Here is a 27,926-nt window from a genome sequence, read left to right on the forward strand (position 1 = left end):
ATACCTCCTTTCAACTGCTTAGTAAAGGTTGTTACAGACACCCCTAAAGCAATACAGGCTATTTCCATTTGGTAAGATCATACTGTGGAAGACACACTTTGGCCATAGAACATGGAGAAACCAAGCTGGTACTGACCAGGAAGGTACCTCACTACTGGCTAGCTTTCACAGTACTGGAAGGTACTATGTGTTCTGCTGGGGGTAAGTCATCAACAGTCTTAGCTAGAGAACCCTGTGAGTTTCAGTAGCTTGGCAAAAATAAAACTCATGGGTACAACACAGACAAGGATATTATGGGGATAACACATGCCTGGTACTTACTGTAAACCTGGCCAGGAACCAATACTTGGGAGAGCTCATATTCTCCAGGGGTGATCCTACTACTATTATTTTGCTAAATGAACATAGTATCAAACTGCTCTCTAGATTTTTATCTCTAAACTAGAGATTAGGACAGTGCTCAGATCTCATCAGAAAAGTTTCTTTATGCACTGGGGGGCAGTAAGTACAGAAACTCAAAACTGCTCAAATATGTGAAGTACTCAATCACAAATGAAACATCTATATAAAATCTCAGAGAATGAGCAGAAAGAATAAGGATCAGGTCAAGAGGTCTACACTGAAATAGAGTCTTCTGGACATGACAGGACTTCACTTATAAGTGCATAGCAGCTCTGGCTACCCACAAAAGACCTGACAAAGTCATAAAATGGGGAAGAGTCCACAAGACCCCACACCTAACCAGGGAATTATTGACAACTGATGGTTTCTAGGGGAGGAAAAGTCAGTTTTTCTTAGGAGTGTAGCCCCAGTACGTAGGCCTCAAAACACACAATGTCCTATACCCATGCGCATATGGTTGGAACAAATTGAACTTGCTGGGTTTTATAAAAGAAGAAAAAATGAACATAAATTTGGGAGGAATAGGAAATAGGGACTACTAAATAAACATAGTATCAAACTATGAATGAAAGGGACATGGTGAATATGACCAAAATATATAGTATGCATTTATGAAATTCTCAAAACACAAAAACTATTTTAAGAAAATGATCTGCACAAAATTTGTCCTTTCAACATTCTGTGGTGAGGAGGGAAAGCACAGGTCTTGAGAACTGACAAGAGAAGATAATGGTGGCTAGGTAGCCAAAATGCTTATGTGTTTTAAAATTATCACAATAAAACCCATTACTACATATAACTATTCTATGCTAATAAAAACATTTTTGAAAAAGAAAAAGTTGAACAGATGACTCAAAAGTTAAGAATTCTTGCCACTTTTCCAGAGGATCCCAGTTCTCAGCAACAACTGGGAATCTAACAATCACCTGTAACTCCAGCTCCAGGATATGTGAAGTCTTCTTCTGACCTCTGAAGGTAACACACACACACACCCCATATACTCAAATACACACATACACATAAATAAAAAGAAAATAAACCTTTGCAAAAATAGAAAGGGTTATATCAATTGCTCAGTGGTTAGAAGCATTTTCTGTTCTTGTAGACATCCCAGGTTTGATTGTCAGCACCCACATGGCAACTCAACCATCCATAACTCCAGTTACAGGGGATCTAACACCTTCTGACCTCTTGATATACAAGACACACACATTGTGCAGCTACATGCAGACAAAACACTCATAAAATAAAAATAAATAAATCCGGGGGGAGAATGGCAATTTAAATGGTTTTTGTTCTAAAACAGAAATTACTACCTGGTGTCTACTCTCAAAGGTCATATGACAATCAAATGCAAACAATGCACATTATGTCATCTGCTATAGTTTGGACAGTTCTTCGGAGTCTCTCAGAGGTTCTGTGTTACAGGACTGGTCCCCAGCCTGGCACCATGGAAAGGTACTAGCAGAAACTTTTAAGAGATAGGTCCCAATGTGAGACCTCATCTTAAGGCCACTGCAGCATGCCACTTAACAGGGCTGTAGGACTCTGGTCTCTTAATCATTCACTTTTATTTCCAGGCCATGTGATGAACAGTTTGATTCTATCACATGCTGTTGTCATGAGGTGTTGTCACATGGCTAACACCATAGACAATCACAAATCAGAGACTAAAAATATATGAGCCAAAATATGCCTTTCTCTTACAAGGTTTATCACTTCAACATTATGACAACTGAAAGCTGACTGACATCATCTGTTACACAGCAGATGGTAAGTAAAGTCACCAATTTTCCTCCTTCTCCCCCACAGTACATGAACAGGGCCAAAGCATTAATGGACAAAGGAAAACACCACTGCTATGAATGGCACCTACAACTAAAAAACATTAGAAATAAAGGGGCTTTGGAGGTAACAACTCTACTGCCTCTGTAAGTAGTAGGTGAGGGCACCCAGATAACATCCATGGGTGATTTTACAAACAGAACTTTACATTCTAGACAAATATGCCTGATCCTAGCTATGGCTCTAGATGGACCAAATATTTCATTTTATTTAAATATAAGACTAGATACCGTGCTAATCTTTCAACTTTTCTTACCCTAGAACCAAGTCTCTAACTGACACTTTCTCAGTTTCTTTGGTACTTCCTATAATTTGTAGCCACCTAATCAATTTGGACATTTACTCAGGAACAGTTCCCATTGTTTAAATATCCTTATGAAATTGGGGTGTTCCCACCTTCTTCCCACTCATTCTTTACAAAGCAGAACAAGTCTTCCCTGTGAACTGTCTTTCATCTCTCCTGGATCATTACCCTAACAGTCTCAAAAGACAACTCCTCATTCTATTACTTCAAACTTTTAATTCACTAAAGTCTTTAATGACTTTATAGTTTTAATTTAATTCCTCTTTAGCTTCTGAAATCTAAATGAATTTTATTTTACTCTGCCAAAATAAGATTTTGTTATCAAAGATACAATTCTTCATCGAAATTTTATTTACTTCAATAACTCAGAAGAGGAAAGTCAACATTATAAATTATTGAAATTATAATCACACTTAATTTGGCACTAGTAAATTAGCTAAATTATAATCACATTAAATTTGGCTATAATAAACCATGTTTGCTTTATTATTTTAACATGGATTACCAAGATCTCATTCTTATTCATTCTCTCTCTCTCTCTCCCTCTCCCTCTCCCTCTCTCTCTCTCTCTTTCCCTGCCCCCCCTTGAGTCAGGACCCTTGGCTTACAACTCCAGCCCTTAGAAGGTAGAGGCAGAATTATCAGAAACTCGAGGTACTCCTCAGTTACATGTTAAGTAGGAGCTAGCCTGGAAGACCTAAAACCCTGTCTCAAAAAAACTAAGGAGAATAGGGAGAAGACTCAGAATTTAAAGCACTTAAGAGAGCAGGTGCTGGTGTCACAGGCCTTTAATCCCAGCACTGGGGAGGCAGAGAGAGGTGGATCACTGTTAGTTTAAGGCAGCCTGGTCTACGGAGCAAGGTCCAGGACAGGCTATAGAAAAACCCTGTCTCCAAAAACACAAACAAACAAAAAAAAGCACTTAAGAATCTGAGTTTGAATCCCCAGCACCCATGAAACCCAGCACTTGGAAGAAAGAGACAAGGCATTCCTGAAGCAAACTGGCTAATAGAACTAGCCAAATCCATAAACTGTGTTTTATGAGAGACTCTGTCTCAATATATAAGGTAGACAATAATTTAGGGAGATGCTCAACCTCAACCTCTGGTTTCAATATACACACACACACAAACTAAAAACAAAAATCTTTGAAAATACTCCAATACAAACATTATACAATATCAAGTCATCAAGTTACATTCATGAGAAAGATGTTATTCTGTGGGGTCGGGGAGAACCAGTGGGATAGCTCAGTGGGTGAAATGTGTTTGCCACCAAACCTGGCAAGCAGAGTTTTATACTATGAAACTCCATGGGAAAGAAGAAAACCTACTCTTTCAAATTGTCCTCTGACCTTCGTACATATGATATAAGCGCCCCCACCGTAACTAAAAGCAAGTGAATTTTTAAAGCTACTGTTATGCCTGTTTTTCTAAACTGCTCAAATCAATACTATGAATGTTGTCTAGTGCTTTCGAAATGTACTAAAGTCCCTCTCATCATTAAGTATCTTCCGAAAGATTTAATTAAAGTAATTTAACCCAAACAATTTTTCCAGAGAAATACATCCCTACCTTAAGAAAAGGTACAAGGTGTGGCTGAGGTGCAGACTTGAGTTCAATATATAGTTTCCTAGTAAATTCTTCTGCTTCAATTTCTGCATCCTAAAAAAATGGAAAAAAGATATGTTTCAATCTACAAATGCTTTTTTATTTAATTTACTATTTATTTTACATTCTGACCACAGCCTCCCCAATCTACAAATATTTTAAAAAACTAAGAGCAATGGTGAATGCCTGTGAGGAAAGCTATTCAGGATGTTGACAAGAGAATCACTTTAGCCTAGGAACTGAAGGCCAGTATAACAGCAGTGAGCCGGTCTCTTAAAAACTAAATGAACTTTAAAAATACAAAGAAGCAACGTACTTGATTCATGATTATAGACAAGTTTTTCATAAGTGGTAAATTCCACATTTACAAGGGCTTATTATATCATGTTACCAGAGAAGTAAATGAATAAGAAATAGATATACCCAATCAGAGAAAACAGTCAAGACAGACAGTATTCTTTTCATGAAGAAGATGATTCCAAAATGCAAAGAATCACAATTCTGGAAATAACTCTTTCTCTAAACTTGATAGCTTCCTAAAACTTAAAGCCCTGGTGGTATTGGCATACATCCTTAATCCCAGTACTTGGAAGGCAGAGGCAGACAGATCTCTATGAGTTCAAGGCCAGCCTGGTCTTCAAACCGACTTCCAAGACAGCCAGGAATGTTACACAGAGAAACCCTGTCCCAAAAAAACAAAAACAAAACAAAGAATGCTTATGTGACAGAGAGGTGGCTTGTGGTTAAGAGCTTTCTGTGTAAAAAGACCTGCTTTTGGATTCCAATATCAACACAACAATCAGATATAATCTCCAGTGCACTTGTAACCCAATGTTATCTGGGCAGTGAAAGGATTTCTAGGGCATCCTAACTGCCAGTCTTGCAAAAAAACCAAAAACTTCAGGTTCAATGAGAGACCCTGACTCGAATAAAAAAGAGGATGATAAAGAAGGGTACCTGATACCTTCCTCTGGCCTCTGTGTACAGCAAGCATACACTTATACACACCAGTCAGACACACACGATATAATATAAGTAGTTAGGTAGACATTTATAGCTATATACAGATGTATATATATTAAGGTTATATGAAATTAAAAATCAATTACCTTAATACATAACTATATGGAAACTTTTAAAAGAACTGCATAATTTTAAAAATCAGCATTTTGTTTTAAACAATGCATGCTATATAAAAATTATACATCAGTAAAGATATTAATTCACAGTATAATAATGAACTAGTAGACTACACAATATCCACATGGATCTACAGAAGGCTACTAAAATAATGCTTAATATTCCAACTACTTTTCTGCAAGAAAATAGTAATTTCCTAACTTTGACAACAAATTCTCTAACAACTCATAAAATAAGGGAAGAATATCCAGATGTGATGGAGGAGGGTCATATGTCTATTGGTTAATAAAGAAACTGCCTTGGCCCTTTTGATAGGACAGCAGCTTAGATAGGTGGAATAGACAAAACAGAATGCTGGGAGAAAGAAGCCGAGTCAGTGAGTCACCATGATTCTCCCACTCCAGACAGACGCAGGTTAAGATCTTTCCTGGTAAGCCAGCTCGTGGTGCTACACAGAATATTAGAAATGGGTTAGATCAATATATAAGAGCTAGCCAATAAGAGGTTATAACTAATGGGCCAGGCAGTGTTTAAAATAATACAGTTTCTGTGTAATTATTTTGGGGCATAAGCTAGCCAGGCGGCCAGGAGCTGGGGCGGCAGGGAAGCAGCCCGTTGCTTCATACAACACAGATGCTTTCTATTAAGTGGAGCATTAATTTACAAAATGCAAATCAATGTCATTTTCCACTCAGTTTTATTATTTTGGAAACTGTAGTTTTTCTTTAAATATTACATATGTTAATGTACAATGGCTTTGTTATTCTTAGTTGAATAAATAGTTTTAATTCCAAGGGCCAAACAAAAATACCTTGAGGGGTTATTTATTTTTAAGAATATTAATGTATCCTATACCAAAATTTTGAGAACTGCAGTCTGTTGGTCTGAGATAAATAAATCTATAACTAGAAATGGTATCTGGTGAATTTATAACTTGCTATCTGTTCACAAAATATACATACAAAAGATTGGTATAAAAATCACATATATTCAAAATTCAGTTCATCTTAGATATAGGTAAAATTAAATAAAGATTTACTCTTTTGTACATAGACTGTCTAGCTATAGTAATTACAAAGCTTTAATGAAGTAAAAAGTTTTAGCAAGTATATTTAAAACAAATCTCATTAAAACATTCTCATTTCCCATTTGAAACATGTTCTATGAAATCCCATAATGCTTGCAAAAATTATATAATACTAGCTTACCAAGAGTTGTTCCACCAGCTTCTTCACATTCTGCCCCATTTCTGGAGACTGAGATCCACTACAAGCGAGTTTTATTAGCATTGAAAGGAAGTTTTTACATTTTTTCACATTTTCTAGCACTGCCTATAATAGAAAAATAATCACAAATGAGAGCACACAGAAAATAGAACATAGAAAAAAAACTATATACAGATACAACTGAAAGCTTACCGGAGAAAGACTAATCTGAGCAGCTACTGGGGTCTCTGCTTTGAGACTGGAATCATTTGAGGGGGTAGATAATACTCCCACACTTGATGGCTTCAGGATAGTTACAGTATTCACTGGCTTGACAGGAGGTACAGTCACAGACTGAAATTAAGTCAACATAAAGTTAAATAAGTATTGCTATGATCCCTTAGTGGGAACTTCACTTTACCCTGAAAGGACTACAAATGAATCTGACATCTCTGCTTTCAGACGGTGGTCCGTCAGAACGCTGGACTAGAGCAGGGCGCACCTCACTCTCAGCACCATTCTACTCCTCACTGTCCTCTACTACAGTGCTAGTCACCAGCAAGTCACTTTGAGCTCCTAATCTTGACACCCGCCTGCAAGAACAAAAATAGAAATTTACTGTCCCTCGGGCGGCCTGTGAAAAACAATGCCACGCAAAAGTCTTTAAGATGTTAATAAAAATATATTATTAATGGATCTGGGAAGACGACTGAATGCAAACATCAGCGCCCACACAGAAGCCAGGCATGGTGGTGCACTCCAGAACTCCAAGTGTTTGTGTGGTGGAGAAGGGTAAATCTCAGGGAGGAGTATCCTCACTGGACAGCCACTATAGGCCAAATGACAAGTTCCAGGTTCAGTGAGAAACACTGTTTAAAATAAGGTAGAGAGCAGTTGAGGAAAACTTTATTCAACACCATACATACACAGGTGATGATCACACAAGACAACACATATACACATTTGCACTTCTGAGAAATATATTTGTAATAGCAAATCTTCATACTTTTATGTACTTTCCTGCTTCTTCTTAAGTATAAAACAGAGTTATTAACTAATTTTCATATGCTCACCTATGCTGATCTCATGTGAACCATCAAAATAAGCATAATAGCATTACAAGAGAGGGATGTCTTATTTCCACATTGAAAGGAATTTTATTAATTTCTACAGTTATCACGAGGTGGTGTGACTCTAGCACCACCTACAGGACGGAAAGTTTAACAAAAAATTATAAGCTAAGAACAAAATTAGAAAACCAGAGACACAGCAACAAATGTACTAAAAATTACATAACAAAAAAAGCATAGTAGAAGGAACAACATGCACAGAGAATTCTTGCATTCTTCTCAAGAAAAGTTCTTTCTGTAAAAGTCAAGATAGAGGTAAATGGACACCCTAGTTCCTTTCAGTTAAACTGGTTCATACAGACAGAATGTTCTAGTAAAATGGGAAGTAAATTTAAAATACTGATTAATGATGACTAAAACCAGTGATGAAATTCTGGGTAAAATTAAGGTGTTGGAGAGACGGATCAGTGATTAAGACCACTTGTGGGTGTTCTTCTGGAGAACCTGAGTTCAAGGTGGATCAGAACTATCTCTAATTCTATTCTAGTTACATAGAGATCCAACCCTCTTCTTCTGCCCTCCACAACATGAATACACACAGGACATATACATATATGGAGGTAAAGTATTCATGCACCTAAAGTAACTTTTTTAAAGGATGATTTTTCCAAAAAGTCCAATTTCATTAAACAGAAATCTTAAATACAGTATTCCAAGTGAATTCCTTCCCCAGTTTGAACTCTTCCACATTTTCCAGAGACAAATCCTGTGACATGGCTTCTGAATCCTTCTGAAGACTCTTAAACTTTTATGTTTGTAACAATAAGGAAGACTCTTCAGGGGTAAGAGTGGTTCACAGCATATCTAAAATCCTATCACTTGGTGAAAATAGAGAACCGGTAGTTTAATGTCAACCTCAGCTACACACTAAGTTAAGTTAAACCTGGACTACAAAATTACTAATTAGGCATATAATCTATAAGGCTGCATTTAGAAAAGTGTGGCTTGTAATTTTAACTAGTAATTATGATGCCTTCAAGGCCTGGTGGGAGTGGTTCTTCAGAGCAGTAGTGTCTGCTGTGTATGAAACAAACAGTATCCAGTGAACTGTCAGCTCACGCAATGGTGTCATCCGTGAACAGGGGAAGGATTCACAGAATCTTACTTCCTTGTCAATATTTTCTTTTTCCACCAATTTCTGGTTTGATTCTTAAATGACTTCTAAAGGCCCATACTCTAAAGCTTGTGGCCCAGCCCCATGATACTATTGAGTGGTGACAGAACATGAGAAAATGGAACCTAGTGCCCAGTTATTAGAGATGCGCCCTTGAAGGGGCTATTGGCAATCACTTCTTCCTGTCCTTGACTTCCTGTAATAAAGTGAACTACCCTGTTGTGGGACAATCTTCTTGTACACTTGTAAAGATGTCTCTGCCTAAGGCACCTTCTGACTGGTTTTTAAAAAGCTAGGCAAGAAAGAATAGGTAGGACTTCAGGGAGAGAAAGCACTCTGGGAAGAAGAGATGTGGATTTTGCCAGCAGACTTGGAGCAAGTCGGATGTGCACACTGAGTAAAGGTAAAGAGCCACGTGGAGAGGAAAAGTCACATGGCAGAATGTATATTTAAAAATATGGGTTAAGTTGTAAGAGCTAGTTGGAAACAAGCCTAAGCTAAGGTCAAGCTTTCATAATTAATAAGTATCCATGTCATTATTTGGGAATCTGGTACAAAGAAAGAGTCACTACACTATGCCCTGCATCATACATACTCACGATCTGTACTGTGCCACTACAGGACCTATAGGTGACAGATAAAATCTACAAAACTGTGAGACAAAATAAAACTTTTCCAGTTGATTTACCTCAATTATTTGTTGCAATGATGAAAAATTATATACTCCAACACAAAGCTGTCTTTCATAATTCTTGCTGTACCTTACCAAATATGTATTAATGTCTACTCTGATCTTTAAAGGGCATGGGGAGATACTTTACCCTGGTTTTTCCACTTCGGTATTGAAGAGACTTTCTTAAACTCAATCATAACTCTGTCTTAGAATTAAATATTCTACAGCAGTCAATGGTATTTCCAATATTAGCAAGACTGAATTGCATTAATTAAATATATTTTGGAGACAGCAGAGAAAATGGCTAGATTATATATGAAATGGATCTGTGTGAAAATCACTTATGAATGTTTACTAGATTGTGCTAGTTATTGTGCTATATTTCAAGAAGGTCATTTTCTGTACCTGTCTGAAAGAGCAATTACATTAGGCTTGTTCATATTCAATTAGAAATACTAAATCTAGCAGGGCAGTGGTGACACATGCCTTTAATTCCAGCACTCAGGATACAGAGGAAGGCAGATTTCTATGAGTTTGAGGACAGCCAAGTCTATCAAGCAAGTTCCAAGACAGGCAAAGCAATTATACAAAAAAAAAAAAAAAAAAAAAACTTGAAAAACCAAAATGAAAAAATAAAATACTAATTCTAAATTGGATCATTTAGACATTTATGTTCTTAACAATAGGCCTAATTATATCTTCATTAAACAAACACTGAACAAAAGACCTCAAAATAGGTTCTGTTTCATAAACAACAATAAGACATATTTCCCAAGTCATTTTAAACAAATACTGACACCTATTAAAAAAATACACTTTCTAGAGAGAATATACAGTTGGGCCTAATCAATAAGTACTCTAGTTCAAGAATAGTTTCCAAAGTTAAGACATTGAGGCTAAAACAGACATTCTTCCACATAGAAATCAGGTCAGTTTCTTAGCCTCTCTAACTTATTATCACATATATAGATGGATATAATACTCCAATTAACAAGGGTAAAATGAACTGATTAATGGATGGCAAGATATTTAATACCTAGAAAATGTAAAGAACACTAAGTGATCAAAAATGGCTAGCCAATAATTTTTAAAGCACTATTTTAAATCAGACTTGTGCTTATGACGCCAATTAGTAGAAAATAAGGTATATAAAAAGAATGATTAAATAAATTTTACAACACCAACAGAAGGACTCATCATCAGTACAGTAGTCTATCTAGGTAAGCACCAAGACGATGCATCTCCTTCACGACAGAAGGAACATAACACTGTTCCCCAGACCATGGGACCCACTAGTGGCTCACATACAGCATTACTCAGGAGCTACAAGCATAGCAAGCACAGATAAACTGGGTCGATACACTTATTAAGGATGGGATTCTATCTTCCAAGACTTAGGATAATCCGTAAGTCAAAGCATTCTATATGGTACTTTGCCCTCATGGTAGGACAAATACATGGATCAAGGAACTTAGGAGCAGATGTATGAATAGACCCTTACTCAGTCCTAATAACCACTGGGAGACTCTGTACTTTCCATTTCTGCTCACGGGGGACACATTTTCCTTAGGAGACCAGACACTACAGCTGCCACCTGGTACTTCCAGTGCCTATGTATTTCAGGGACCAGATGGAAAGTTGAGTCTGAACCTTGAGAGGGATAATTAACTCCCATCATCTGAAAAGATGTAGAGTTGTTATCACATAATAGAGGATCCTATGGTTTAAATATCCCTTTCAAAACTCATGTTAAAATATAATTGTCATTATACTGGTTTCAAGAAACGAAACCTTTAAGAAGTGATCAAGGCATGAGTATTTTTAAATTGTAAATGGATTAAGGCTGTTATTACAGGAATGAAGATTCATTCCTAGGAGAAACTCCTAAAAAGGTAAGTTCAGCTCCCATCACTCCCCTCCTCTATGTTACCTCTCCTCTTCCTAAGACTCCATGCTTTCTTGAAAGAGGATTATCTCTGCCACAGGATAAAGCTCTCCCCAGATACTGACACTGTGATCTTTGACTTCCCATCTCCAGAATCATGAGTCAAACAACTTTCTATTCCTTATAAATTACTCAATCTGTGCTATTCTGTTACAAGTGAAGAAAAACAAAAATTCCAAGATAGGGCAGAAACATATCCATATAGGGATCCACAGAGATTCCTAAGAGGAAAATCTGATTCTACTAATAGGCAATCCCAAGATCAGCACAGTAGTAGGCCAAGAATGAGGGTGATATAAAATGAACGGAGAACTGGTATGATTTAGTGTAGGCTGTAGGAATAAGGCTACAAAACCTATTCTTTTAACCTCTGTATTTCCAAAGGAAAGAAGTTCTCTAGCATCCCAGGACAGTTGTCTGTAACATGTACAAGAAGTATATAGACAAGTGAAATAAGATATAAATGTCAATGAACCATTGCAAGGAGAGATTTGTACTGTCTTGGCTGCTAGAATTCTATTGGATGACTTTCAGTTATGAGTTCCAGTAATGTGGTCTCTGCTGCAAAGAAGAGACCTTGTGTAATTTCCCCAGGAAAGTCCAGTAAAGCCCAGCAGTGATCCAATGCCGACAAGGTACATGTGCTCTAACGATCTCAATTAGGTTGGCTGGGACTTTAGCAATCATGAACTTAGACTAAACTTACTCTCCCTCTATTCACAAATAGGATTTCTAAAAAATAACTTATCCATCATATTCTACTTTAGCATCTCCTTCTGGAATCTGTAATATGTGGTTGTTAGATGTATTTATATTACTTGAATGCATTTATGAAATGGATGTCTAATAAAATACCACTTCTTCTTATTGCTACATCTCCAATGGTTCAGCCTGATAAACAGCATCATATATTATATGTCTTCAACGTCACATAGTTAGACACTTCAATATCTCACACACACACCACTTACTTGTCCTGAGGAAGCACTGGAGGCAGTGGATGCCACAGGAGTTCCTATCTGTGTCAAATTATTAACAGGAGCCACTGCTACTTTCTTCATTAATTGTGAGCTAGAATTCTTGGGAAAAAAGGACAAGATAGCAAAGTTATTGATACTAGTCATTTTGGTTTTATTTTTTATTTTGTTTTATCGAGAAAGGGTCTCACTATGTAGCCTTGGCTAGCCTAGATCTCAATACACCAACCAGGCTGGCCTGGAACTCACAGAGCTCTACCTGTCTCTGCCTCAAGGCATATGCTACCACACCCAGTCAATATAAATTATTTTAAATCAATCAGTATTGGGAAGAAAATGAAAAGACTTTAGCAAAAATATTTGCTATATACCGTATTTTATGACCATTCTATACTATGACTTAACCGGTCATTTGGCCAGCTCACATTTCCTAAAGAAGGCAACTGATTCACAAAATAACTTTTTCTTTTATGTTAATTTTCCAATTTAGATCTAATTTTCCAACTAAAATTTTAAACTTGGGCCAAGAATACTGTTCAGGGGATAAAAAGCTCTTGTTATAATCTGCATATGATTCCCAGAACCCATGATGAAGACAAATCTAACTCCTAAAGGTTGTCCTCTGAGCTCCACACAAGCACTGTAGCATGTATGCACCCACACTCATACATACATACAGTAACAAAATAAAAAATAAAATCTTAAGCTTGATTTGTTATACAAATACAATTTAATATTTAATTATAAACAAAAATCAGTTAGCCCATAGTTAAAATAAATTAGAAAGAAAATGCACTATTGGCAGAGAAAATAACTAATTGAGGAATTAGTATCAAGACTGCAAGTAGGACCAGCAAGATGGCATAAAGGTAAAGGAGCTTGCTGCCAGTCTGATGACCTGAGTTCCATCCTGGTAGGAGAGGAGTGACTTCTGGCCTCTGACCTGTACAAGTACAGCCACAGCATGCATATCACACACACACACAGACACACACACACACACAAATAAATGTAATAATAAAGCTTTTAAAAGAAGGAAAAGAGGGAGGAGGATAGGCAGGAAAGCAGTCAACCTTTGCATAGGATATCTACCTCAATTATTCTCTACCTTTATTTTTGAGGGAGTATCTTACTACATTGAGAGCTCTTGAATTAGGCTCTACTGGCCAGACAGCAAGTCCTGGAATCCTCTTGACTTTTCTGCTATGATCACAGGTGCATACGATATAGCACCTGGCATTTGTTTGTTTGGTGAGTGTTAGATATCAAACTCAAATCCTCACGCTTGGGCTACAGGTACTTTACCAAACAAACTATCTCCCTAACACCATAAATAAACATGTTGTGGTTTGAATGAAAATGGCCCCCCTAACACCCATAGAGAGTGGCACTATTATGGCCTTGTTGAAGGAGATGTGGCATGACTGGAGGAGGTATATCACGTGGGGCAGGCTTTGAGGTCTCAAGATGCTCAAACCTGGCCAGTGTGTCTCTCTCTCCTTGCTGCCTGCAGATCCAGATATAGAACTCTCAGTTCCTTCTCCAGCAACATGTCTGCCTGCCCGCTGCCATATCCTGCCATGATGATAATGGTCTAAACCTTTGATATGTAAGTCAGCCCCAATTAAATGTTTTTCTTTACAGGAGTTGTCATGGTCATGGTGTTTCTTCCACACAATAGAAACCTTAACTAAGACAGACGTTCATAAGAATATTTTTAAATTCACTGACACAAAGTAATTTCAGATACAAAAAAAGATCAACATCTTTATTTTAAAAAAGTCACTTCAAACAAGACAAAACTAATGAAATACTAAAGCAGACTCATATTACTTGGAAGTAATTTCTTTTTTTTATATTTATTTATTATGTATACAATATTCCATCTGTGTGTATGCCTGCTGGCCAGAAGAGGGCACCAGACCCCATTACAGATGGTTGTGAGCCACCACGTAGTTGCTGGGAATTGAACTCAGGACCTTTGGAAGAGCCATCTCTCCAGCCCAGTAATTTCTATAATATATGGATGGAATGAATATTTTAAATAGGAGTCTTACTAAACACAAATTAAAAGTGAAACAGAGATAGATAGATGGCTCAATCAGTAAAGTGCCTTTTTCATAAGCATGAAGATCTAAAATCAGACCTCAACACTATACAAAAAGTAAACATACACACACAACACACACAAAACAACACCACCAAAACCAACAGGTAGGGGGATTGCTGGGAAAGCAAAGACAGGAGTATTCTGGGAGTTTGCTGATTAGCCTAGAATCTAGTCCATCTGTGAGCTCCAAGTTCAATGAGAAACCTGTCTCAAAAAATACACTTAAGAGCAACTGAGGAAGATATCCAATGGCTATCAGTCTGGCCAGCAGACTCATGAAAACACATGCAGGCACACAACCACATACACACACATTCTAAAACCCTGACTCAGAATGATTGTTTTCTTTCAACAGATGCATACTGCCCCTTTGAAAAATTCCATTGAGGACAATAAAATCGCTGAGTATAAAGGTATAATTTTCATTATTTTAGCAATTACCAAATATCAACTAAATTGGCACTTAAATTATCTCAAATTTTTACTGGAAAACAGGTCCACATTTATAGGAAGATAGTAGCTAGAAACAAAGAAAATTAAGGTAGATTACCGGCACGGTACAGATCTTGACTGTTTGAGTATTTGCTGGTACTGCTGGCCTTGGAGTTATGTTACTTGTGGTCTTGGCTCCTGTTACAGCTTGCTGAGGAGATACCAGCATCAACTGACCATTATTACTTTTGATCAAAACTGTCCCTATAATTAAAAGAAAAACAACTGTAACTCTAAAACTGAAAACACAAGCATCACATACTTTTGTCTCCAATTCCAACACTACGAAATGCTCAGAATAAATGCCGAAATATAATGAAGTCCATATTCAATAATTAGCAAAATGTTTTCATTCAAAGCTAAGCTGAGCATGCAGCACATACCTATAATTCTAGGACTAGGAAGCTAAGCCCAAAGGAATACAGGCTCAGGGTCAGGTGAGGGTACATAGTAAGAGCCTGTCTTATTAAAAAATAAAAATTAGCTGTACAAAAATATTTTTAATCTGAGAATATAAAGTAGGCAAAATACTTTTCCTTGATGATACTGATATTATAAAAGTATATTAAGATAGGTGGGGGCCTCAGCAGTACTTGATCATCTTGCAGAACCCATATGGAAACCTACAATCCTCTCTTTAAGTTCAGTTCCAGAGGACCAATGCCCTCTCCAAGCCTCTGAGGACACTGTACACAAGTGGTCCAAACATACATGCAAGCAAAACAATCATACACATAAAACATTTTTAAAAGATGGTATGGGAACAGCACAGTATTACATAAACTGACCAAACAGAACAGAAAATCCCCAGAAAAAATGTCATACAGATTAAGTATCCAAAATTCCTCTGACTTGAGGTATTACAGAATTTTTAGAATATTTGCCTAGACTTTCCCAAAACATTTTTAACCTGAGACAATGAAAGCCAATATGCTCCAAAATCCAAACATTCCAAGTATGACACTGTTATAGTGAAGAATGGTATTACCCATTGTTCCTTCAGAGTTAATTCTCAGGGAGGATTAAGGATCTGGTAAGGAATCATCCATAGGAAGGCAAGTTTACTTTTTTTTTTTTCCTTCCCAGAATTCCCACTCACCAGAGGTATCCCTCAGTTGGCACAAGAAGAACAGTTGAAGCCCAAGGACCATGCTTTTATAAGGTATATCTCTGCTGGGAGAACACCGTGGGAAATGTCCACACAACAGCCTACTCCTATAAGATGTCACTCCAAGGGAAACATGCCAGTCTTGTTACCACCCTAAATACCTCGTTGAAGGAATTGGTCCCACCCCCCAAAAAATGATGAAAAATTATTAAAGAAATTATGGTATACTAAAAAAAATCCTCTTAATATAAACAAAAGGATAAAACAAGGAAATAGAAAACAAAAATATCAAAGCTAAATGTCAACTATATCAAAATATAGGACTAAATAAAGCAAACACCAAATTCATGTTTTTGAATTTTCCTAAGACTTAGATTTAGAAACAGAAAGTTTGAAACTGGGCATGGTAAAGGTTCAATGTGTGGGAGGCTGAGAATTCAAGAGCATCCTGACGTATACAGTGAGTTTGAGGCCAGTCTAAGCTAACCATGAAGACCTACTCTCAAGAAAGAAAGGTGGGGGAAAAAAATCACACAACAGCAGCCAGAAGAAGGCAAAGTCGCCATAATAATAAAAAAAAAGAGTCGAGCAAAAAATGGCCAGGCAGTGGTGGCGCACACCTTTAATCCTAGCACTCGGGAGTTAGATGCCAGCCTGGTCTACAAGAGCTAGTTCCAGGGCAGGCTCCAAAGCTACAGAGAAACCCTGTCTCAGGGAAGAAGAATAAAAAAATGATGAACTGTGATTAAAAGAATAAGCCAAATAAACACTTTCCTCCCCAGCTTCCTTTTTTTGGTCATGGTGCTTCATGGCAGCAACAGAAATTCTAACTAAAACATTTATTAATGAAAGGGATATGCACAGTGAGCAAAGACTTATATATTCCATGCTTGTTGATCAAAACAAAACGAAATCCCTTAGTAACCAGATCCTTCTTCTCAATAGGAAGCCCAAACAATTATTTAGGTCCTTAGTAATCTCAATCATGTGACCAGCTGTGTGACTAAGGATAGTGTCTCTTTCTGATTAAACACTGTGGCTTTGCTTTAGAATAAAGTTTGTTACTGTGCACCCTGTGTGCACATCCTTTATCTTGTCCCCTGAATAAGAGGCCAAGAATAGAGAAATAACAATCAGATTCTATCACAGGTAACAAAACTACAAAGCCTAAAATACATAAAGAAAAATTGTAAATGACAAGAAAAATAGTAGAACACTTGTAAAATTGCTATTTTCACTAAACATAAAAACTAGACAGCTCAGGGAAGGAGATATACCTATTTTACACACAAGGCTCTGAAGACAATGCCTACCAGTACCACCAAAAACTCACAGAAGACCAACAAGAAAGACAAAAGCAGTATAAATAAACTCAACACACATTCAGAGATATTTTGCCCCATACTAAGATGTGTACAGAGAAAAAATTTAAACATGAACCATTTAAACTGGGTGTGAAGGTATACATCCATAATCCTAGCACTCAGGAAGATGAAGGGAGATCACTGCAAGATCAAGGTCGGCCTAGTTTATATAAATTCCAAGTCAATCAGTACTACATGGGGACAGAGAGTACTGGAGGGATGAGGAAGAGGTTAAGAATGCTTGCTGCTGTTTTCATCAGCAGGATGGAACATCGATCACATCAGGAGACTTCTGAAACACTAGTTCCAGGGGATTAATTCTCTGAGAACACTTGGTCTCATATGTACATATCAATACACAGGAAAACGTACACAGACTAACGAAAATAAGACACTGAACAAGCGATGATAATTTAAAAGTACTGAAATTATAAAATGTACTGTGTCCAACTGCAATTGGATGAAAGTAGAAATAACAGAACGAGTTAGTATATTTACAAAGATACAGATACTAAACAATACATTCCCAAGAAACCAATGGATCAATTTAAGAAAATCATAAAGGAAATTGGAAAAAATACAGAGGTAAATGATAATGAAAATATGAAATAGCAAGATTTATGTGGAGTAGTCAATGAAGTATTTCTAAGAAAATTTATAGCTACAAACGTTTATCTTAAAAAGATCTCAAACCATTAACATCCCTCACCTTCTGACGGAAGCAAAGAAAAAGAAAAACTAAAACAATTACATTTAAGATATGATAAAGAGCTAGTCAGTGGCGGCACATGTCTTTAATCCCAGCACTCAGGAGGCAGATGCAAGAGGATCTCTGTGAGTTCAAGGCCAGTCTAGTCTACAGAGTGAGTTCCAGGATAGCCAAGGCTACACAGAGAAACCCTGTCTTGGAAAAAAAAAAAAAGAAAGAAAGAAAAGAAAGGAAAAGGAAAAAAAAAAACAAAATAAATGTAATCTAGAACAAAAAAAAACTGAGAAAAAATAATGAACCTAAAAGTTGGCTCTTTGAAAAGATTATCAAAACTGCCAGACTTGCATAGTGTGGGAGACATAGGCCTTTAATCTCAACCAGAATTGTAAACAAAAAACCCTATAATCCTAGTAAAAAGAAGACTCAGAAATTCCTAACATGTAGAATGATCAAGGGTACTTCCAACTTAGCCTCGGCACCCAGCTGTACCCTCACAGTGGGGGCTTATTATTCTCCCCACTATATAATCTCACAGCCAAGCACAGTGGCTACTCAACAAGCATTCTGTTTGTTTCTGGGCTAATCATAGAGTAGAACCCTAAACAACTGCAAACCAATAAACAATAAATCAGATAAATTTATACTAAGAATTACTTTTAAAAACACACACACACACATAAAGGACAGGGTTTTTCAGTGTAGATTCAGCTGTCCTAGAATTCCCTCTACAGACCAGGCCGGCCTCAAACTCATAGAATCCACCTGCCTCTGCCAAGAGTGCTTGAATTAAAGATGTGTGCCAACACTGCCTCATGTCTACAGATGTTTTTTGCTTAGTTTTGAGACAGGGTTTGACTATGTAGCTCTGACAGTCCTGGGAACTTGATACAGAGATCATGCTGGCATTAAATATATGTTCCACCACACCTAGCTTGTTTTGACTTGGTTTGGCTTTTTGAGACAAGGTCTCACTGCATAATCCTGGTAGAACTGGAACTAGCTTTGTAGACCAGGCTGGCCTCAAACTACAGAAATTCACCTGCCTCTTTATTAAAAGTCTTATTTTCTCAATTAAAAGACACAGTCTCATAGATTGTATCAAAACAAAAATCATCTATTGCTACTTCCAAGAAATCAGACCCACCCATAAAAGACATACTATCTTAGGGTCAGATAGAAAGAGGTATTCTTAGCAAATGGACCTAGGAAATTTGCAGGAAAAGGGATGGAGCTAGAAAAACATGATACTAAGCAAAGTATCCCAGACTCTACCCACGCCCCCCCCAAAATACTGCATAACCTCTCTATTATGTGGATCCTAATTTTGAAGTTTTAGATTTGTCTATTGAAATGTGAGCCAGAAAGGCCCATGTGAGAAGAAGAGGGCTTAAAGAGTGAAGAGATAGTGTGGTATTGGCATAAGAAGAGTCAGGTAACCAATGGAATCGAATTGAGACCCAGACGTAAATCCACAAACCAATGGACACCTGATTTTTGAGAAAGAAGCCAAAGAGTTATAAAATGGGTAAAAGAAAGCATCTTCAACAAGTGGTGCTGGCATAACTGGATGTCACATGTAGATGAACGCAAATAGATCCATACCTACTGCCCCACACAAAGCTCAAGTCAAAAGACCTCAACATGAATCCAGATACATGAACCTGATAGAAGAAACAGGAAATAGAATTGAACACATTGACACAGGAGACAACTACTTGAACATAAAACCATTAGCACAGACTCTAAGATCAACAATTAATAAACAGGACCTCATGAAATTGAAGTTTCTGTAAGACAAAGGACACCACCAATAGGACAAAAAATGGCAGCCTACAGAACGGGAAAAGATCTTCACCAACCCTATATCTGACAAAGGGATGATTTCCAAGATATATAAAGAACAAGAAACTAGACATAAAAAAAAAAAAGATCCAAGAACATAAACCAAGAATTCTCAATTGAAAAATCTCAAATGGCTGAGAAACACTTAATACAATGTTCAACATCCTTAGCTATTGAGATTCCATCTTCCAACTGTCAAAATGGCTAAGATCAAAAACACTGATGACGGCTTATGTTGGAGAGGATGTGGAGTACAGAGAACTCTCTTCCATTGCTGATGGGAGCGCAAACTTGTACAGCCCCTTTGGAAGTCGGCATGGCGGTTTCTCAGAAAACTGGGAATCAATCTACCACAAGACCCAGCTATACCTCCCTTGGGTATATACCCAAAGGATGCTCAATCATAGCACAAAGATACCTGCTCAACTATGTTCACAGCAGCTTGATTTAAAATAGCAAGAACCTGGAAACAACCTAGATGCCCCTCCATCGAAGAATGGATAAAGAAAATATAGTACATTTACACAATGGAATTACTCAGCTGTTAACAACAACATTATGAAATTTGAAGGCAAATGGATGGAACTAGAGGATGGATCTATCCCGAGGGAAGTAGCTCAGATCCAGAAAGAACAACACAGTATGTACTCACTCATAAGTAGATTTGAGCTGTAAAATAAAGGTTAACCATGCTACAGTGCACTGACCCAGAAAGACTAACAAGAGGATTCATTTGGGGGGAGGGGGAATGCCTAGATCTCCCTGAAAAGGAGAAATAGAAGAGACCTCTTGGATGGACTGGGTGTGGATGGACATGGGAACCTGAGGGGTCTGGGTTGGGGATTGATGGGAGGGGGAGAGTACAGAAAGAGATGGCTGGAAAGGAGGGCTTTTCAGGGTCAGAATGAAACCTGATACAAGGGAAACTCCCACAAATCTACAAGGGTGACACCTGCTAAGACTTCTAGCAATAGCAGATAACATAGCCTGAACTGGTCATCTCAATGTGACCCAGGCAAGACTTCCTAGTAGAGAGATTGGGAAACCAACTCAGCCACATAACCTTTGACCTACAGTCTGTCCTGCTTATGGGATGTGCTGGGGTAAGGGATGCCTAGAGATTGAGGGAGTGACCAATAGCCTAAAACCCATGCCAGGAGAGTAAGCCCACCCCTGAAATTGCCTGGAGCACCAGAAGCCACAGGCTGGATGGCTCAAGCCTAGGCTAGAAACAAACTAGACTGGAGAAAAAAATGTCAAATATGATGATGTCTAATGATATTCTGCTACACTCATAGATTGGTGCCTAGACCAATTGTCAGACAGACTTCATCTGCAACTAATGGAAACAGATACAGGCCCACAGTGAAACATTAGGTCAAGCAGAAGAAGGGGAAGTAATGCAGGAGCTAGAGGCGTCAAAAACACAAGAAAACAAGAGCCCACAAAACCGACTAACCTGGGCTCACAAAGACTGAATTGACAACCAGGGAGCCTGCATGGGACTGACTAGGCCCTCTGCACATGTTACAGTTGTGTAGTTTAGTCCTCTTGTGAGACTCACAGTGGAGCAGGGACTGTCTCTGACCCATTTCCTGACTTTTAAGACCCTACTCCCCTTACTGGGTCACCTTACCCAGTCTTAATACAAAGTGAGGTGCTTAGTCTTACTACAACTTGATATGCCACGTTTTGTTGATACTCATGGAAGAGCTGTCCTTTTCTAAACAGAAGGTGAGGAGTGGATTGAGAGGTAAGAATAGAAGGGAGGGTTGGGGGAAAGACTGGGAGGAGAAGAGGGTTGTAAAACTGCAGCCAGGATGATGGATGGATGGATGGGAAAAAAAGAGTAAATGGATAGTAGAACACATATCATATGCAAGTAGCAAAGGAAAATACTGAAGGTTAAAGGTTTATGCAATAAGAAACAGGGGACAAGGAAGAGGAGTGGGTATAGGTTGGATTAATCTAAATTAAGGTAGTATGAAAAACCCTTAGGAAAATTCACTAATTTAGACCAGATGTGGTGGCATACACCTTTGGCCTCAGGACCACAGAAGCAGAGGCAGACAGATCATTGAGTTCAAGACCACCCTTGTCTACAAAGAATTCCAGGAAAAATCAATGATACAGAGAAACCCTGCCTCAAAAAAACATTAAAAATCCACTCAGTGGACAATGGGGATGTTCTATGGGGACCCAGCTGGCCTGGGTCTGAAAAAGCATGGGATAAAACCGGACTTGCTGAACATAGCGGACAATGAGGACTACTGAGAACTCAAGAACAATGGCAATGGGTTTTTGATCCTACTGCACGTACTGGCTTTGTGGGAGCCTAGGCAGTTTGGATGCTCACCTTACTAGACCTGGATGGAGGTGGGTGGTCCTTGGACTTCCCACAGGTCAGGGAACCCTGATTGCTCTTCGAGCTGATGAGGGAGAGGGACTTGATGGGGGAGAAGGAGGGAAATGGGAGGCGGTGGTGGGAGGAGGCAGAAATCCTTAATAAATAAATTAATTAAAAAAAATCCACTCAGTGACAGTGGTACATACCTTTAATCCCAAAGGCAGAGGCAGGTGGATCTCTGGAGTTCAAGGTCAGCCTAGTCTACAGAGCAAGTTCCAAGACAGCCAAGGCTGTTATAGAGAAACTCTGTCTTGAGAAACTTAAAATTTTAAAAAAAAGAAAGAACATAATAATAATAATAATTAATTAATAAATTATTTACCAAAATTAAAAACCTACTAATATAAATAATTTTAAAATATAATTGCAAAAGAATGTTTGAACACAATTATCCTGCATTAGTGGAAAATGCTTCCCCCAGAAGACATGAGTTATTAAAATGCCAGGTATGATGTAGAATATTATTTTAAGGTATGTTACATTTGTTTATGCTCTGGAACTGTTGTTTAACAATGTAACAATGTGTTGCTTTTGTTTATGCTGCATTTGTTTAACTCTGTGAAGCTGTGAATCTTTGCCTGTCTAAAACACCTGATGATCTAATAAAGAGCTGAATAGCCAATAGCAAGGCATAAAAAGGAGCTGGCAGGCAGAGAGTATAAACAGAAGGAGGACTCTGGGAAGAAAGGAGCAACAGAACAACGAAAGGAGGAGAACAACAGAGGCTAGCCACTCACAGAGTAAGAGTGAAAGCAATATTAAAAGGAAAAGCCCAGAGGTAAGAGGTAGACAGGACAATTTAAGATTAGAAAAGCTGGTAAGAAATAAACCAAGCTAAGGCCAGGCATTTAAAGGTAATAATAAGCCTCTGTCTCCATGAGAGATTTATTTGGGGGCTGGGTGGTGGGCCCCCCAAAAAAGCCAAAAGAGCAAAAAGAGTACAAAACAACATTTTGGCATTCCAACATGGGGCTAGAGTAAAAGAAAATCCAACAACAGTATGAGATAACTCCCTAAGAAGTTATTACTTAGAGAGGCCCCAGAGGTCCTTAAGACAACAGAGTTAAATGCCACTATTCTTGGTAGTTCACAAGAACCAGACGGCAAGACCTATTGCTGCAGACATGCTTTTGTTACAGGACATAAAGAAACCACACTAGCACTGACCCAAAACATCTTCCCTGACTAACTTTCATGAGGTACTATAGCAGGCCATGTGGGAGAAGAAGTACCAATGGTAGTAGAGACATTGAGACATGATGGGCCACCACTCCAATAGTGATATGACAGCTGAAGGTAACCAACTACCTTGGGATTGGATTTAAGGAGAGTTCTACAGGAAGGAATTCATGGCTGGAATTGTAAACCTGGTCAAAACCCACAGCTTTGGAGTCCATGGTGCTCTAAGGTAAGGTGTCAAATACTGCTGTCTTGCTAAACTGACAAATTGTCAAACTGCCTTCTAAATATTTGTTTACACACACAGATTAGTGCTGCCTTCAGTCTTGGCCAGATCAGCTTCTCTCTGCAGTGCTCAGGAGTTAATGCAGACTCATAGCTGATTTAAGGGCTGAGAATAAGCGACTACTGAGTGCTCAGCCCTAAATGCAGCATCTGTATCAACCTCAGCCTCTGCCAAGGCTCAGAGAACACCAAGGAAGAGGGACTGAATAGAATGCTAGGTCAGAAGTTGGGAATGAGTGCACCTGCACTAGAACTACTCAGGATCAAGTCAACAAGATCAGTCCACATTCCAACAGTTAGCATTAACTCAATTGTGATTGCTTTTAAAAAAAAAAAATGAGGATATTAACAGAGAGGTGGGCATTTTGTGGATACCTGGCTGGGGAATGGAAGAGGAACTGGAGTGGATATGATGAAGACACACTGTTTACAATGTAAGAAATTGTCAAATAAAAGATGTTCTATTTTCTAAAGAAAAAGAAATCATAGATCGGGTAACAAGATTTTATAAATAACATGATTTTAAAGTAAACTAGTACCAGTCTCTCCCTCACATAATCTAATGGTCTATCTTTTTACTCTTCTGTCTCAAACAGCAAAGTCCGATCTTGGTGGAAGCTCTTTGATTTTTCCATATCCTTGGCATTTGTGAACAGTGCTCTGAAAGAATAGTAGATCTCTAAAAATCAAGATCTAGAAAACTTCTAACTCAACTGCTACAAAGACCTGACTGTGACCTTCTAGTCTTTTCTCAAATAACCCAGAGTTAGGAAAAATGAGATAAACAACCATAACTCTTTCAAAAGCAGTCTAGGAGTACAAAGTCCTTCCAAACAAAATGTGTCTCCTTGAGCATCCATAAGACTCAAGGGTTACTTTCAAAACCATATAACTATTAGCTCAGTTACATTTTCACACTTAATCCTGCAAATATGTGTATGTCTAAGTTGTATTCTTCTCTAGGAACCATGGGCCAAATTCCTCTAATTTTTCATGTGATGATTTCCTTTTCTCATTTCCTAAATTTTCTAAAAAAAGGAAGTAAATCACTAAGTTTTAACTACTCTTCACTGGTCAAAACAGATTTATTTGCCAAAGAAAGTTTTATTTCTCTTTATTAAATTTCATCTTTAAAATCAGACATGTAAGACTCCAAGAGACTATTACTTTCCATATCTGTAGCTAGTTTTATGGATGCATTATTTTTCAAAAAGTAAATGTTAGAGAAAATTAAGCCCAAAGTAATCTATCAAAACTCAGAAAATCAACTGGATTCCCAAGAAAGAAATGTTTACCTTACTTATTGCTATATTCCTACGAATATATTGAGCTCTTATCCCAACTTACACTGCAATTATCAGTACAAAACAAAAGATGCTATTGGCCATGTTACTAACCCCACAAAAAAATCATAATGCATAACATAAGCTAAATACAAAAACATCTTCTTCAGTACATGAAAAAATAATAAGCAACTAGCCAGGTATAGTGGTATACGCCTTTAATCCTAGCACTTGTGAGGCAGAGGCAGGAGGATCTCTTGTGAGTTTGAGGCCAGCCTGGTCTACAGAGCGAGTTCCAGGGCAGCCAGGGCTGTTAGAAAAACCCTGTTTAGAAAAAAAAAAAACAAAAAAATTAAAATAAAAACCTAAACAGGAAATAAGGGAATTATTAAATAATAAATTATGTTGCCATTAAAAAATTAAACTTTTTGGCTATTGAGACAGCTTAGTAGGTAAATGAGCTTGCTACAATGCCTGAGAACATGAATTAAAGACCTGGAATTCACATGGTAGAAGACAACTGATTCCTATAAGCTGCCTTCTAACTCCCATGTAAACACCCCTACAAAAGTTAAATAAATAAATTTAAACTTTTGCTGGACATGAAGGAACACACCTATAATCCTAATACTTCTGAAAGCAGAGGTAAGAGGATCATGAGTTCAAAATTATTCTGGGTTACATACTAACACCTTGTCTCCAGAGGAGACAAGAAATATAAATATTAAACTTTTGAGTTTAGAACAAAAATTGTTAACGTATAATGGTAAATGAAAAGCAGACATAAAAATGGTATCACAGACCGGGTTGTGGTGGCACAAGCCTTAATCCCAGCTCTCAGGAGGCAGAGGCAGGCATTTCTCCATGAGTACAAAGTCAGCCTGGTCTGCAAAGTTCCTGGACAACCATGGTGATTACACAGAGAACCCCTGTCTCCAGAAACTTTAAAAAAAAAATGGTATCACAGAATAGAGAAGACATACATATATTTTCTTTCAAAAAGACAGCACTTCTTAGGTGGCTAAATCAAAATTTTCAACCTTCACTGAAAATAGGTTCCTTTGTTTGTTTTGTTGTTTTTGCTTTGAGACAGGGTAGCTCTGTAGCTCTAGTTGTCCTAGAACTCACTCTGTAGACCAGGTTGGCCTCGAACTCACATAATTCCACCTGCCTCTGCCTGCTGAGTGCTAGTATTAAAAACATACACCACTAGTGCCCAGCAATAGGTTCCAATTTTGAAATATAATTACAAAAATTATATTTCAATGAGGCTGGTATTATTACTATTACTATTTGTTTTTTTTTAATACAATGTCTCTCTACATAGCACAGCTATCCTGGAATACACTATGTAGACTAAGATGGTCTCAAACTAAGAGAATTGCCTAACTCTGGCTCCTGAGTGCTCGGATTAAAGGAACGCAGCATCACGCCCAGTCTAGAAGCTGGTATTTAAAAATTATGGAGGCTGGGGATGCTCAGAAGTAGACCACTTGCTTAGCACACACAAGGTCCTGTATTCAATCCCCAGCACAACCCAACACTTTAAAATTTTTTATATTCATCTATACACACGCACAACTCGGGTAGCTAAGATTAGTAGTTTACACCTGTAATTCCAGAATGCATGTACTCCTAAAACTAAGGACACTAAAGTCAGCCAGGACTACAGAGTGCATTATGGCTGCAGAAAGGTTTAGGATGGCCAGAACTAGAGCAAAAGCAAGCAGTAATACTTTGTTGTGCAATAGTACCACCATAGTAGGAAGACTGGGAACACATACTAGGGCAAACATGACTGCTGTAACCTTCTCTGGAAGGATAACTACAGATATACAAAGAAAAATGAACCATGGCACTACACTTTAAACTGACTCAAGAAATGACCACAATTGGACCTAAAAGTCCTACATGTTCACTAAAGAAGATTGAAGACAGAAACCTTTTTTTTTGTTTTGTTTTGTTTTGCTTTTTCGAGACAGGGTTTCTCTGTGGTTTTGGAGCCTGTCCTGGAACTAGCTCTTGTAGACCAGGCTGGTCTCGAACTCACAGAGATCCGCCTGCCTCTGCCTCCTGAGTGCTGGGATTAAAGGCGTGAGCCACCACAGCCCGGCTAGACAGAAACCTTTTATTTCCCCATAAATACCCCCTTATCTTTTATTTTTAGACCCTATTCCTTAAAGAACCTGTAGTTGTACATGTTTAAACACATTTCTGTTTAAGATTTATTTATTTCATGTAGAGAGGAACATGTACATAAAAGGCAGAGGATAACTTTCGAGAAGTCATTTCTCCCCTTCCTCCTTGTTTTGAGGCAATGTCTCTGATCTCACTTTAGGATAGCAGGGATTAAAGATGTATACCATTGCATCCAGCTTTTTGCATGGGTTCTATTAAGGCAGTGGTTCTCAAACTACTATGACCCTATGGGAATGGAACAACCCTTTCACAGAGGTTACATATCAGATATCCTGCATAGTAGTATGATTCATAACAGAAGCAAAATTAGTTATGAAGTAGCAATGAAACAATTTAATGGTTGTAGGCCACAACATGAGAATTATATTACAGGGTCTCAGCATTAGGAGGGTAGAGAACCACTGTGTTAAGGGAACAAATTCAGGCTTTGTTTGTAGCACGAGTAATAAAAATCCAGAGACAGATATTGGGGTTCAAGGTGAAGATCAGAAAAGCAAAACAGTCATGCCACTATAGAAGTCTCACCTTTACCAATGCTGGGCGACTACAGACTTAAATTCCCCTTTAGTGCTGGGATTGAAGACATGTGACTCCCTAGTACTG

General features: G+C 38.0%; 1 protein-coding gene across 1 annotated transcript in view; it reads right to left on the reverse strand.

Annotated features, from left to right (window-relative positions):
• LOC121443157 (transcription initiation factor TFIID subunit 4B-like) overlaps window positions 1–27,926 on the reverse strand; it is a 121,314-nt gene that overhangs the window by 89,583 nt on the left and 3,805 nt on the right. The window contains exons 2-6 of the mRNA XM_041644830.1: window positions 15,006–15,151; window positions 12,340–12,447; window positions 6,720–6,860; window positions 6,510–6,632; window positions 4,126–4,215 (exon numbers count right to left, since the gene is read on the reverse strand). Of these exons, the coding sequence (XP_041500764.1) occupies window positions 4,126–4,215; window positions 6,510–6,632; window positions 6,720–6,860; window positions 12,340–12,447; window positions 15,006–15,151 (608 nt within the window). The remainder of the gene's footprint in view (window positions 1–4,125; window positions 4,216–6,509; window positions 6,633–6,719; window positions 6,861–12,339; window positions 12,448–15,005; window positions 15,152–27,926) is intronic.

This window comes from Microtus oregoni, unplaced genomic scaffold (genome assembly GCF_018167655.1).
Source record: "Microtus oregoni isolate MIOR12 unplaced genomic scaffold, Mior012 000101F_ref0000407, whole genome shotgun sequence".
In the NCBI taxonomy this organism is placed as follows: domain Eukaryota; kingdom Metazoa; phylum Chordata; class Mammalia; order Rodentia; family Cricetidae; genus Microtus; species Microtus oregoni.